Source organism: Vipera ursinii (genome assembly GCF_947247035.1).
Source record: "Vipera ursinii genome assembly, chromosome: 3".
Taxonomy (NCBI): domain Eukaryota; kingdom Metazoa; phylum Chordata; class Lepidosauria; order Squamata; family Viperidae; genus Vipera; species Vipera ursinii.
The window spans coordinates 89,249,385-89,265,295 of NC_139516.1; the positions used below are offsets into that span (position 1 = coordinate 89,249,385).

Genomic DNA, 15,911 nt, shown 5'->3' on the forward strand with positions numbered 1-15,911 from the left:
CGCTCCAGATTTTTCCATAATAAGCATTTTAAAATAACAAAATGAAAAGCTCATTTCATCCCATCCAATTTTATAAATATGTATCTAGAGTGCACAAAATAATTAAATCCATGGGGGAAATGGGTGGTGAAGGGAAAGAATGAAAACTGTCTTGCCAAAATGTGTAACGAAGAAAGTAGATTTCTGAACATCTATATATTCTTACTTGAAAATTTCATTTGTTTTTTTTAAGAGATAAATGTGAAAATGAAGGAAGACAGGTGTGTATGTATTTATCCAATAAGGTTGCTTTTTATAAAACAAACTAGGAATCATGGTAAATATTTTCTGTATGAATAGATAAGGGTGCGTGAAATTTCCTTTAAGAAAATTTCACACCTTTGCATTAAAACTTCTTCCATTATCTCTCAGAATGCTTAAATCTTTTAGCAATTTAGGGTGTTCCAAATTTGCCTTGAACGGTTGCTTCAGGCAAAATCCAGGAGGAGCTATAATTCTGTGCTACTTGATGTAAATACTACTGGAGGTGTCACAGAAAGATGGATGTTTTCTTACAGCACTGTGGTAAATCAACCATTTAAAGAAAGAGATCAACAATGCCAAAGAATGATAAATGTTTGGAGGATTTTTTTAGAAAAGGGGAGGTGGGTATTAAAAGTTTTTCTAAAGCATTTTCTTCTAAATGACAAATCCACTGTCTTGATCATTATCTTATATATGGATTTGCAAATAATTGAACTATTCACCGCACATGAGTTCCATGAACCAGTAATTTGCTTGCATTTTCTTCTGCATCTGCATAAAGTTTCTATTAACAGAAAAAAGAGTTGGAAGGGACCTGGGAGGTCTTCTAGTCCAACCCCCTGCTCAGGCAGGAAACCCTATACCATTTCAGACAAATGGTTGTCTTAATCCCTTCTTAAAAACCTTCAGTGTTGGAGCATTCACAATTTCTGGATGTGGGTTGTTCCACTGAATAATTGTTCTATCAGGAAATTTCTCCTTAGTTCTAGATCACGGGTCGGCAACCCACGGCTCCGGAGCTGCATGCGGCTCTTTCAGCCGGCTCCTGCAGCTCCCAGGCCTCCGCCACGTGAAGTCTGGGAAAAAGAAAAAAAAGTTCAACCAATCAATTCAAATTTCTCACGAAAAAAAAATCTTGCGAATTGATTGGCTGAACTTCTTTGGTTTGTGGGACTGCCCACAAACCTCTTCTTCGGACTACACATGGTGGCAGCAGAAGAAGAGACGGAGGACTGGTGGAAAAAAGATGTGTGGTTCGGTCAGATGGGGTGTGTGTGGGGGGGACGCGGAGGCTGACTGAACGCACGGGTCAGGCAGAGGTGCTTCTCGGGGCCAGAGGGGAGGCCGGAAAGATTTCTCCCCCTTGCCAGGCAAGCGAAGGCTGAAGAAACGCATGCGTGAGGCAGAGGTGCTGAGGTGCTGCTAAAAGGGAGGGAAGAAGCTGGACTGGAGTGCCCTGGAAAGGCGAGCAGGCAGCGCTTCTGCGCGGGCTGGTTGGGCTTTCGGCAGGTTTCACCTGCAATTAAGGCAGGGCGAGGTTTTTGGCTTAGGGGAGGCTGAGGGGGGGAGCTGGTTGTGGGGGCATGTGTCTGCTCACATAAGTGCGAATGTGTTTCTTTTGCAGGGATGCTGCTTTGCTGAAGGTTATATTTTCCTTCCTTTCCTTCCTGTTTTCTTTCTGTCTCTTTGTTCAGTGGCTTCCGAACTTCTGAGCGCCCTCCACGTTCTTCGCCTCTCTGCTTTGTTCCGCCTCTGGGAGTGGAGGGAGAAAGACACATTCTCCAACCGGCTCTTCCTTCCCCTTCTCTGGGCTGGGCTGCAATCTCGCCCGCTGCTTTTCCGCCTCCTCCTCCTTCCTCCTCCCCCCCCCTTGCAGAAAAAAAAGGAGAAGGCAGGAAATCTTGTACGGGAATTGCAGCCAGGGATTCCTCCCCCCACACACACACACACCTGGCTTGCCCCGTATCTGGGGTTTCCTTCCTTGCGAGGAGACCTGCAAGATTTCCTGCTTGCAAAAGGGCGATCACTTCTGCCTCTCTTGCAAACACTGCGATTGGGCAAGGAATGGAAACCCCCTGCCTTCTCCTTTTTTTCTGCAAAGGGGGGAAGGAGGAAGGAGGAGGCGGAGAAGCAGCGGGCGAGATTGCAGCCCAGCCCAGAGAAGGGGGTTGGAGAATGCATCTTTCTCCCTCCACCCCCAGAGGGAGAAGCCCCCCCTTGCCTGGCCACGCAAAGCTGCCAGCCATGCAACACGCCCGGTCGCAACGAGTCAAACGGCAATCTTTTTCTTTCTTTCTCTTTATTTTTTCCTTCCTTCCTTCCCATATTCTTCCTGCCTTCTTCCTTTCTTGTCTTCCTTCCTTCCTTCCTTCCTTCCCTCCCTCCTTCTCTCTCTCTCTCTCTCTCTCTCTCTCTCTTTCTCTTTCTCTCAATAAGCAAACAATCTGGGCTCTGACTGGCTGCTCTGCACTTTCTCCTCCTCCTCCTCCCCCTCCAAGTAAACTGCATGCAAAAATCCCACAAAACCACCCCAATCCAGCAGCAGGCTGAGATAGGCAAGCCCGAGCAGCAGCCTCAGAAGATTTGCCACAGCAAATATTCCCGTTGGCCTCCTCCTCCGCTCCCTTGAACAGTCTTTTCCAAGGGGAGGAGAAGCCAGCATGGCGGAGCCATCCATACCAGAGCTGGACAGGGGCAGGGCCGGTGCATGTCTCACCTTAGATAGGCTCCACTCTTTAACGAAGCCCTGTTCTGCGCCTACATTTTTTAAATTTAATTCAGATTTAAATTAATTATAGTTTGTATTATTATTTTTCTTTGTTACACATCTGTAGTTCAGCTAGACAACTCATGACTATTGGGCCATTGTTTCAGAGGTATTTCCTTACTTAAACAGAGAAACAGAATAATCAAGGTCAGGCAAAAAGCAGTGGGATTGGGAGCAGCTTCTGACTTCCCACTGGCTTCCCCATGGACTTTCCTTATAGGAAGCTGACAGGGAGCATTGGAGATGATGATTTCATAACCACAGCTGAATGCCACAACTTCCCCAAATTTCAGTCCCATGGAAGTCATGGGTCCCAGATTTTGGAGGTATTCTATAAGTTAGCCCATTTGAGGTGCATTGATTCAAAAACACTAGGGGGCACACTGTACTTTTGAGCTCCAGAACTTAGTATTCTGAAATTGCATTCTTGTGTATGATGGTAATTTTTTGTACTTTTGAAGGAGGGTGATTTTGCAGTTTTAAAATGCTTTTTATAAATTTTGTTAACATGTGGATTGTACTCCCTTGGCATATTATCTATCCATTCATCCATTTAGGAATATATAAATAGTCATATACAAATAAAAATATGCATCTGTCATTTTCCACTGAGTGCAGCGGTAATAATCATAACAAAATCAAGATTAATTAAAACAAAATTTGTAACAGGCAGCATAACTAGCATCAAAAATACATTTTGGTAGTACATCCGGATCACTGAAACTGAAAGCAGTTTTTGCTGCTATTCAAAATACCATTAAATGTGTTTTGGATTTACAACAATACCTTTGCATAACTGGTTTTAATTCACAGACAAATTTGGATTATTCCCCCATTTAACAGACACACAATACAGTAAGTGGGGTGAGGAGTGGGCTACATTATGCAGTATAAATAACATGCTTACAGTTTCACCCCGTTGTCCCGGGTGCCCAGGCAAACCATCCTTCCCAGGTGGTCCCTGCAGTGGGGAAAAAAATAAATGAAATGTCACTTTAAAAAAAAAGGAAAGGAAAAAGGATCACTTTTAGTTAGTCACCTTAGTGACACATCTGTGTTTCAGACTGGTTCTTCAAACTTACTGCCCTCTTACTGAGACAGTGGCTATGCTTTGTTGATTTGGGCATGACCTTGGCTGATTTTCGGATAATGAGAAGTAAGAACTGGAAATCACACTCCCGTTATCTTTGAAGAATAACAGCTAGAGAAAAATAACTTTTCTTGCAGCTTCAACTAACAGAGATCAAAATGCTGGAAGGTTTGGGGAATTTAACCTATCTAGACTCAGCAAGGGCCTTCTCGGATTCTAGGAATCACTTTCTTGGGGCATCTCATGCCAGTATTTTGGCTGTCTGCTGTAGACAACTATGTTGTATTCCAATATATTGTGCATTTATTTGTATACATAACCAGGGCTTTTTTTCTCATAGAACGCTCAGAACGGAGTTCCGGCACCTTTTTTGGATGGAACCTTGTAGGGTAGGCAAGGCGGGTTATATGACATGTGTGAGTTCCGGCACCTTTTTCTTTTATAAAAAAAGCACTGTACATAACACTAAAGTTATAGAGGTGCCATAAATCTTTCTCATTTCATTCCTATGCAAAGGAGATTAAGCTCTGCAGTGCTATTCTTTGACTTTTTATTAGGATAAAGGGACAGAACTTAACAGTGCTCTCTTACTTTCATATCAAAGTGAAATTTCCCCTTTGTTTTATTTCTTCATTATGAATTCATGACTCCGAATTTCATAACAATCTCCCCCAAAATGACAAAGAGTCTGAAGAACACCAACATCTTTTGTTTTCACTTATCCCTAAGCTTGATGTAATCTGTTTTTCCTTCCTTTAATAAAGTTATGGGATTTGCTAAATGACTGATGTATATCGAACAATGTACATACAAAAGTAATACAAAGGAAACGATCGGTAAGGGCTTGCACATAAAATACATGTAATTTTCACATACGTGTGAAAGTAAAGATGCCTGTGTTTATATTTTGCAAGGAAAAGTTGCTTTTGGAGATATGACTCAAAGAGTTAATTTGTGTTAAACACTTTTTCATGCCAGCCATCTTGCCAATACAAATTGTGATTATCCCTCTAGGGAAGCAAATGTGCGCTTGAAATTGTAACTTTTATTCTGTCATGAAATGATAACCCCACAGATCCCTAAAGTGAAACTGGTAAATTCTGTTAATTATTCTCTCAATTAAATGAAAGTAGAAAAAGGGAAGAGAAGCCTAACTACCTGTATCGTTTAGCAAAATGTCATCGCCATGTCAGATAACTGATGCAGGGTTTCATGCATAGACTGCAAAATGTTGGTCATGTAATGTTGCATTTTGATTTCTGGTGAGTGGCGGGAGCATCTGTTTGATTTTAAATGCTGAACGCAAAATATCTTGGCAATTCCTAGAATGGATTTGTTCTTTGGAGATGCTGGAATGTTACAATACAATTTCATCCTGGCTGCTCACTTATTCTACCTATCAGGGCAAACTTGATCTACAACTAGAACTGAAAAATGGTTTCTTCTTTCCTAAGAGGTGCATTACAGAAAAGCGAGCAATGCTTCCCTCTGATTCAAAGGGGACTGATCAATTCCACCAAGCTAAATGGAAGCCTAAGCATTCTTCAAGTTTGTGCATTAGTCCACGGCAGTGAATGCTTTGGTTCCATTTATGAAAATAGCATTTTAAAGTCAATAAGGCAGCTAGTATGAGTAGCGCACTCATTTTTGATGATAGCACGCCAATAATAGATCACATACTTTCCCATTTGGGGTTGGGATTAATGTAACGGAGATGGAGAGTGACCTCTAGTGGTGTTTGGACTCCTCTGCTGAGAAAGCTGTATTAACTGGATACAATGGGAAGTATGTGTGCATGCATGCACACATTTGGAATTCTTCGGAACAGCCTTTTAAAGAACAGTTAGAATCCGGGAAAGGCATAACTGCTGTAATAATTCCAAAAAGCAGTACTTTGTATGTGTTGCAAGTTCCAAAGCATCCCTTTTGAAGGATTTGCAAAGACCTAATAGATAATTCCCAATAATCAAGCTTTTCAATTTTTCTTTCATAAAGGCTTTACCACAAAAATACAGCATCTTTAGAGACTTGCAGTGGCATTGTGGAAGGTTTATGACATAAAAAACAGAAAAGGACTTCAGCCACAGAAGTAAAACTAACTCAAGATAACAACATACATTCTAACGTAACATTCATTGAGTCATTCACCCATTGTGTTTTTAATCTATTCAAAAACACATGTTTTCTGAGCAGATAGTAAAATAATTGCAGCCTGTCTACTTTTAATGTTTATCTGCAGAGCTTTTGTGGCTTTTTTAAAGGCATTTTCTATTTTGTTATCAGTTTACAGCAAGCACATTTTGTAAAGACGTTGTCCTACAGAACCAGCTCTGTTTTAGGTACTTCCTTTGCTAACCAGAGAACTGCTCTGGGGTGATTTTGTGATGTTTAAATTCAGGTCTCCATTTGAGAACATGTGTTGGCCTTGGGCTGTTACTCCACTGTTTTTGCTACTTTTGCTGACATTAGAAAAAGCAGCTGACATTTAGCTACTCATCTAGCTTTTCTGAGCCGAATCTGAGACAGAAGGAAGGACTGGAAACATCATAAACCATCATAAATATCAAGCAGCTCTGCTTTTAGAGGGAATGATTCTACTTACTAATCTTCGAAATAAAGCTGGATTAAAAACTTGGATGAATTCACACAATGAGAAGTCTTTAGAATATCTGGGGATCACACGGAATTCTACTTAGATTAATAAAGTGTTGTAGAGGAACAACAGGGTAGGATAGTCTCCAGATGGAGGTTTCACAAATGATGCCTCTGAAGAAATATCATTAGGAGACCTTGAATATATTTAGAGTGCTTGAACCTGCTCCTTCGGCTGCAGAAGAAGTGGACCGGCTGGGCAAGGCTGTCGGTGCAGGAGGTGAGTAAAAAAGACACCCCTTGAAAATAAGACCTGGTGCCTTTTTTGGAGGCAAACAACAACAACAACAAACCCCGATCTTATTTTCGGGGAAACACGGTTATATATAATACATTGATAAAAATACTTAACAGTCACTATCAACTTCAATGTTTTCCATCCTATGTTTATTTTAAAACAAATACTTACAGGAGGTCCCTTGGGTCCTGGAAATCCAACAGGTCCTTGGGGCCCTTGTGGTCCCTAAAATCAAAGAAACAAACCATACCATTGGCAGCATATTAGTAGAAGCATCATCACATTTAGCAGAGAACAGTACAAGGATGTCAAGCAAAGCTTTGTGGTTCAGTAACAGAACATTAAGTGACTGTTTGCCCATTTGTAGCACCACAATAGAGCTGATAAACAAGTACCCTGCCTGAGGAAAACATCCCCTTCTCTAGTGTAAATATACAGACCACAATTCAAGACCACTTAGCAAGTTTTAATATAGACCAGGGGTCTGCGGCATGCCAGAAACCAGACTAAGCAAACTAGCGAAGCCCCATCCACAGGATGCAGGCAGCATGCAAAACCATGCTCCCAACCCAGTCTGTGGAAAAACCTCTCTCCACAGAACCAGTCCCTAGTGCCCAAAATGTTGGTGGCTGCTGACATTGACAATTTGATTTTAGTGTAATGTCAGCTACCCAGGTAAACATCAAACAAGGAAATTAATATCTGGTAAATAAATAAGGTACCTCAACTTAGCTTTGTGGGACAAATTCACGCTTGCTCAGAAAGAAAAACAAAAGAAATCTGGTGGCCAAAATAAAGCTTCTTCCCAGATAACCGAATCCACTGCAGCCTTATGGTAAAATTTTTGGTTCTTCCCCTATTAATTACAGATGTTTGGTACTGCATATTAAAGAGATTTTTTTGGGGGGGAGGAACCTTCATTTGCTTCCTTGAATCTGTCATCTAAGGAAAGAACAGGAATCTTCACTGTAGACTGGACTTACAGTGAAATATACAGCAAGAGCTGAATTATAGCTGCTTCTTGGACCACAAGAAATGTGTACGGGATTATTATGAAAGAATTATTTAGATATACAGGAAGCAGAAAACTGGGCAAAACACAAGACACAGTCCATAGGATCCTGCTCATATGTGAATCTGTTTATTTATAGTTTAAGTTGAGATAATTGTTTGCTCAGTCAAGGTTTTATTATGTGATCTACAATAGTTTTACTCAATTGAGTAAATTATTGCTGAAAACAAATGAAGGTGCCAAAAATTGTTTAGAAATGAAGAAGAATGCTTGCCTGAAGTTCAAAAAAAACCTTAAAAAATAACATCTGAGGTTTTCATCTTCTTTTCTTTGTTTTTTACTTGGAGATTATGAATAAATGTGGCCTCTATTTTAAAATGATAGCTAACTCCATAAATAACTTTGGATTACACATTGAATAAAAAATTGAATATTATTCTCTTACTTCCCAACCTATTGCATCTAATTATTTGCTCATTTCAAGAAGAATCAACTATTTCCCATTTTATGAATTAATATTTACCCAAAATACAATAACTCATTTTGTTACCTCTTTGTCTATAATGATAATTTCACTGAGGACTGTATACAAATGTGCAATATTACAAAAATGTAACAACTAATTTTTTTAATGGGAAAAATATTGGAGAAATAGAAAGCAATTTATGAAAAGACATTATTTCAGAATTTAATTATCTATCTTTCCTTTTCCCCATTTTCAATGTTTTGGTATAACTTCTCTTTGTTCATATCTACCCAGGTTTCTTCTTTGAGGAATTATCTTGAAGCAAAAACATGATTCAATAGGTAAGACATCCTCAGCTTGATATCTTTCTAATGGGTTTGACTTCAGCTTCCATAATTTTTGGCCATATTGCTAGAGAACTGTGGAAGCTGAAATTCAATATATTGGGATGGTATTGTATTACTGATGGTTCTTGTAATAAAAAGAGATCTTTGATAAACTAGATTTTTCATTTCAATTTGTTCTGAATAGTTTTCTTCTTAAACATGTACTTGTTTCTTTGTTATATCAAAAGTAAAGTAGTATTTATGCACACGTGCATGCTTAAATTTTGGGTTTCATCTGAGATATGATAACATTGTAAAAAGTATGTCCTTGTCCTAAACTGAAAAGGAAACTGAACTCTGAGAAAATCTGATACTGTTTTGAAACAAAACTACTGACAAATATTACAATTTTTTTTATTGTCCTCTTTTGGTTTTCCTTTACAAGAAATACTGGGTAAAATAGAGTAAATACTTCAAAAATCTATTTTTTTTTTAAATGGAGTTGTTTTCATTGACAAAGCTTTCTGTTCCTAGCATGTATTCACTTGACTACATAAAAAAGATCACTATATATTATTATTTATGTGTGGGTTTAGAGAGGGTACTTTAAATGTTGAGGTATTATCAAAGCAGTAAACCAAAGTTGGAACTATGAATTGCTACCCTCATATTTGTTTGGAGAGTCTTATAAACCTGACTGAACACATTTCAGTGATGTACAGCCTGAGCTCATATATGTACTTCCCTTCTTCCCTCTTGTTTACTTATACAAATTGTCCAAACATCTATCTACATGGAGAAGGCTATATTTTTGTTCTTTTACTTTATCCACTCAGCATCTTCCAACCATTTCCTTCCCCTCAACATATCCACACTTCTTTCATATACATCTTTTGCAATTCAATCTCATTCATTTCTCTATAAGACGATTTCAATACTTTCTTTCATATTGGTCACTCACTTTTATATTCATCCATCCAACCATCCATCCATCCATCCTTACATTTTATTTTACTTACATTTTTAATCTACTTTTAATTGCACTGAACTTTTTTAATGTTTCTCTTATGTAGTCAACTCTTATTTTCAAATTATAAATTGGACAAAAGACACTCTTTAAAGTGTCAAGTTATTCTTGGCAAATTCAAGAATTATAAACAGGTCTAAGCAGGCATTCAAAGAAAGAGGTCTCTGATAAGTACTAAGTCTATATTGTAAATACTGAAGAAATGCACCACTTCACCATATGCACTTAAGTTAATTTGTGGCCAAAGACCACAAATATCAGTATGAGAGAAAACTAGGAAATTAAATAATTATTAAAATTAGATTACTTTTTAAAGAAATGGTTGAGGCAAGTGATTGCATTGATTGTTTACTTAAAAATGAAGGCAGCATTTGTCCTCTCTGTCTCCCTGTTAAGATTGCAAGCAATCTGCCTGTGGAAAATGGAATTTAATATCTAACAGTTGAAAAAAAAGTGCTTCAAAATAGATCATGAAGTGTGTGTTTCTCTCTGAAATGAGATGATTAGGCATGGCTCTGGAGAACATGGTAGACAAACAAAGAAGCAGACTCTGAAGCAGAGGGGAGGCCTCAAAAGTTATCTTAGAGAAAAATTGATGACAACATACAGAGGCCCAGACCTTTGACTGGTGTAATAAAACCTTAAAAAGTCTGTTTGGTTGTTGCATAAAAGCTTAACATAATGGCAGGCATAACAGAAGGTACATAGACCTTGATACTTTCTTAGAAATGACACCATCCAGCACCCAATACAGAAGGAAAGTAGCCTTAAATACTTCCATACGTCAAGTAGGGTTATTGCAGTAGCAAAATTGTAAACTACTACTGGTCATATAGTGCATTCCACCCCCTCAAAAGAGAACGAATAAAGATCCACCTCTCTGAGCCCATACACAACCAACCTTGCTCTTGTGTGCAAATTTGCTAAGTATAGTGAAATGTTAAACTTCTAGCTTGTGGAATCTCACAGATTGAAACTGTGAAATTGGATGCCATTGGGAAAAGTTTCAGTTTGTAGGATATAGATGGGCAGCAATTGTCAGGCTTGCATGAAAAAGCATACATTCCACTATACGTAGCTTATTCTAAAGTTAGAAATATACATTAATATTAAAATGGGAGAAAATTGGGTCTATCTGATTTGGTACTCATTCCGTACTGAATGAGTTTCTGAGACATCTGTAGATTTCCTGATTTCTTGGAACTCATTCAAGGTATGAAGTTCCTTGCAAGAGATGGCACCAGTGCTGAAAAGCATCTTTGTTCACTTTTTTTTGGTAAAAACATCATAGTTTGTTTCTGCTGTCCAGAATAAAAGGTGTGAGGCAGAAGTCACTTTACAAAATCGTCACTCAACGGGAAGATTGACCCTGAGAAATTTTAGAAGCATCAGTCTGAACAACAATGAGGTCAGTGAGATTTGGATGGCAGAGGAAGGCCTGGGAAGCAAACATATGAGAGAGAACAAGTCTTGTTGAGCATTTGAACAGTCCCCCTTTCTAGTAATTTGGGATTATAGTTTTTGTCCAAACTGCAGAATCAAAGATAAAGTGGGAATAAAAGTTAGAAAATCCCAGTGCCCAATGCTGCATCTGCTCAACATTTGCCGGGGGGGGGGGCTGTATTAAGAAATACTAGATTTCAGCTTGAGGAGAAGCTCTACCTGTATGGAAGTGCTACAGTTCCCTAGAAAATCCAATACAGGCAGTTCAAAGGAACATGTTTTATTTTAGCATACTGATTGTTTTAGTGAAGCCAATCAAGTATAATACTTCAGACTAAATTACCAGGTCATTCAAATATATTCTATCAGATAAGTCCAACTTGGCATGAAAAATATTATTATTAAACTTTATTAAGGTTGAAGGAGCAATGAGTAAATGACAGAACATAACCTGGTGTTCAGATGTTCTGTAGTACATGTTAAAGGCAATTTAATATTTGTTCAAATTAATTTTTTAGGATCCCCTAAAATTTAACTTAGTAAAAAAAATGAAGCCATTTAAAAAGTTTAGAAATGGAAGGAAAAAGGAAGTAATTTCTAATAGTAATATTATTCAGAATGAATGAAATCGTTAACGACTCTTTAAATCTAATCTTTATGTTAACAAAATATGTGGGAGTATTGGCTATGGATGCAGAATGAAGAATGACCCCTTTTGCAAATTTATTGAAGAAATTTCTTTAGGCAGGCTAGTTCCTTTGAGGACACGGGATGCTGGCATTTACCAAGACTCTGACTTCCTGGAACCAAGTTATAGTATATTAACATGATGATAGGATGGGATGGTTCATGAATCTTCTTACTCCCCAAACTGTTCTTGGCTGCTAGGGGAGATTCTGCAAATAGTTTTAAGCTTCTGAAAATCACATCTAAAGTCTTCTGGGTCTCAATGGATAAGTGAATTATCAATCTAAATCCAACCCATCAACAATAACATAAAGGCATGGAAAGGAAAAAGCCAAACAAAGAAGTAAGGATTTTTATGGTCAGCCTTGCCTTCTTAGCAAAGATAGAAATCACTGATGGCAGACTCTTACAATTATTGCAAAGAATCTGATACTCATGGTTTCCACTATCACAACTGGGTCTACTGGGTGAATGAGCAAGACATGTGTGTACAATGGCAAAATCTATAAAGTTGTTGAAAGCCCCAGAATCTATCAGGGTTTGGAGGTTTATACAAAACCCAGTGTGAAAAGTATTAGAATCAAATATTGATACCAAGCAAGCCCCATCTAATTGTTGGATGCATATTGAAACTCCTGAGAAAGCAGTGTTGGTGGATGTCTTAATTACTACTTAACAAGCCAGGACTGGGATTTGCTTGCAAAATGGCCCTTTGTTCCACATATGTAGCACTTAGTAGATTTTTCTGCAAATTCCACCATCATTCACGTTACGATATTTAAGAGAACAACCTTTTTCTCTAGCTGACATTTATTCAGGCTGCTACACATTCTTACCCAGCACTCATTCCTGGTTCTTTCAGTTTCACAATTTCTGGAGAATTAACACATAGTTTCTGCGAACTATGTATTTCATTTCATACATACCTACAACTATACTGCTCAAAAAAATAAAGGGAACACAAGATAAGACATCCTACTATTAAATACAGTACATTGTGTTGTTTAAGTGTTCCCTTTATTTTTTTGAGCAGTATATATAGCACACATGGATGAATATTTTCTGACTACAGTATGTTTTAGCTCTTTAGGCCTACAACTTCACTACATTCATCAGCTCCATTCCATAAGATTAGGCTTTAACTTTATTCACACCAGTATATCCCTCAGTTTTACTTTTTCTTTAAAAAAAACTTTTTTTCTTTTCTTTTCTTTCCCTGGAAGCCACTTTGAGCTTCAGAAAAAAGCCCAGGATATAAACAGATCTGACTAACAAATTTGGTCCTCTTACAGTCTAAGTCAGACATGTCAAACTCGCAACATCACGTGATGTCACGTAACGTATCGGAGCTATTTCTCCATTGCTAGCAATGGGGTGGGCACGGTTTTGGGATGATGCATCTGGCCCACGGGCCAGCAGTTTGACACCCCTGGTCTAAGTCATATTTTTTATATGCCTCAGCTGTCAACATATTATTTCTGCACATAATAATACAATAATGTATAAATAGATAAGATTATTTTCTGATATAATATAACCTAAATCTTTTATTTGAGGACATACTAACCAAAGATTTTGGGAGCTGGCCCAAAACATCTGGACAACACAAAGCTCAGGAAAAGCTGATATATGCACATTGTTGAACAGCCCTAAATCCATTACATACATAAATAAATTTTGGGGTAGTGCATCAACTATCCTCTGTCTCATCTATTACCTTCCCAGCAAATGTCAACAAGGATCATAAAATACGGAGATTATGACAAAGACTATAAAACTTCATAACATGCTGAAAACTGCCTTATGAGGTAGATGCCATATTTTAAATGGACTTGTCTAATATATTCTCTGTGTAAATAAAAAGCTTTCCAGACCTTGGTGGTTAATAGCCTTTTTTTTGTCAAACAGTCTTTTAGCAGAGGGGTGATGTTTACCTTTGGGTATTGCTATAAAATTATGCCCATTTCATTTTATGATTAAAGAGATATTTATGGAAAATCTTATATTGTTTTTTTCCACCACTCAAACAGGATGCAGTCAATTGAATACAGAATGGATGAAAGAAAAAAGCTGTGATCATTTCATTGTCAGTTTCTGTAAATGCTCAGCCTGCCAGCTGGAGCTTGCACTAGAGTAACAGGAGATAAACAAGGTGATTAAATTAATTCTAGAAGTATTTCAACAGATCCTATAAATCTAAATGGCAAGGGACGAACCCGATCCATGTTTGACAAGGTCATTTTTTTACCTTCTTTGTTCTGGTTCACCTATAGGCAGATACTGAGAAAATGAAAGACACTCAACAGGCTTCTCTGGGCATGCTGAGAGGAGCAATCTCTTTTGGCAAGTGAAAATTTTAGGGAGTTTCGCTCAAATCAATTTCTTGAGTGGATGAAGTTCAGAACCAACTTTTTTCTGTTCATTTTCAGAAAGTTTTCTATAACCTAGCTAATGATTCAAGCTACAGATCCTAAAATACATTCTCAAACCTCAAACAACTTAATAATCTACTTAAAATTGGATAACATGGACATTACTGGGAAGAGGCAAAAGAATAGAGAAGTAGCATTTGAGAAGTAAAGGTACTTGCACCTCTTACTCCAGTACTCAGATGTTCCACCTGCCACTCTGTTTCTTGAAGCTTCAGGCAAGCCTTCCTCAACTTTGGCAATCTCCCGATTTTGGGAGTGACTCCTTAGCCAGCATTGATATTGCAGTGTATTCTGTGAGTTGAAGTTTAAAGAGCACCAAGATTCGGAGAAGTCGGAACGCTTTTCAGAAAAAAAGACTACAGCTTAGGAGTCTCTCCACAGAGACAGCTATTAGTCCTCATAAGTTGGGTTCTTCACCAAGCAACATATTTTATGTGCATTCTTTTAAAAGTTCCCAACTGCATCACAACAACTGGAAACAGGTTCATTTTGGTAAATTAGTGTGTTTCCACTTTTGAATTGCAATCTAAACAAATTTCCTCAACCATCCATCTATAATTGCTGCTGCCACCTTTTGCAACATCTGGCTATGATATAAAGAGACAGCAGACACTGGCATAGCAATAAGCCATAAATCTCTTCCATGGTGGCACAATACTTGACTTGTAATAACCCCATGGGGGAGAATTCACCCAGCAGAAATTAAGCTAGGCTTTCAGACCCAATACAAGGGATATGAAAATATCCAAGCGTGCCTGTTTCTTAAAAGCCTGTATTTGCTTTTCTAAAAGCAGATGTGAATAGAGCCCACCCAGAAGGTCTCCCTCATTCACCCCAATGGGGAGAAAGATCCTCCTGCAAAACAACCATTCTGTGAGTTATAGTTCTACTCAAATTGGCGCCATAGGCAACATACAATGATTTGGGAATATTTGAGAAGTACTGAGCCCAGAAAAAGAAAAACGAAATAGATATTGTTCTTTGCCTACCCTTTCACCAGATGGGCCAGGTGGGCCATCACCCCCAGCAGTGCCCTGGAAAAACAACAACAATTTATTTAAAAATGAGATGGGCGTTTGCACCCAGAGAAAAGGCTAAACTCAGAATTATTTATTGAATTCTGTCAAATTACCTTTGGTCCAGGTTTTCCAGTTGGACCTCTTGCACCCCTTGATCCTCGTGGCCCCTGGTGAGTGGGAGAAAATATGTAATTAATACTTTTATTGAGCATTGTTTCGTAGGAGAATATAAACATAGGTTTCTGACCATGGTGTGGATAGCAATAAAGAAATGCATGCAGTGATATCAAGGGCTAATAATGCTATTAAACAGAGATCCAAAAAAATCATAATGCTTACTGTTGGTCCCCTTTGTCCTCTTGGACCTGGTTTGCCATGTAATCCCTGTCAACCAAAATTCACAGAAATTATTCTGGGCTTTGGGGCAGATTATTTATTTACTGGCATATTTCTATGCTGCAACAATCGAAAAGATTCTCACCAGCTCATTATAGAAAAGTACAATTTAAAACAAATAAACAAGGAATATAAAAACACAATAGCATTACAACAATACAGACCACTAAAAATAAAGGAAAGATAGCAAGAGAGTTCAGGAGACAGCTCTCCAAAATAGCTCAATCTTCCCAGAAAGAGGTTTTGTCACTTTGAAAAAGGAAAATAGTATTGTAACAATTCAGAGACGAGCTACATAACTATCTCCTTTGACTTTATATTTTAATAAATCA

At 38.2% G+C, this 15,911-nt stretch overlaps 1 protein-coding gene across 1 annotated transcript in view; it reads right to left on the minus strand.

Moving 5' to 3' along the window:
- Nucleotides 1–15,911, minus strand: part of COL11A1 (collagen type XI alpha 1 chain) — a gene marked incomplete at its 5' end in the record, with an annotated part of 287,402 nt that overhangs the window by 102,976 nt on the left and 168,515 nt on the right. The window contains 5 exons of the mRNA XM_083358489.1: nt 3,699–3,752; nt 6,943–6,996; nt 15,154–15,198; nt 15,297–15,350; nt 15,523–15,567. Of these exons, the coding sequence (XP_083214615.1) occupies nt 3,699–3,752; nt 6,943–6,996; nt 15,154–15,198; nt 15,297–15,350; nt 15,523–15,567 (252 nt within the window). The remainder of the gene's footprint in view (nt 1–3,698; nt 3,753–6,942; nt 6,997–15,153; nt 15,199–15,296; nt 15,351–15,522; nt 15,568–15,911) is intronic.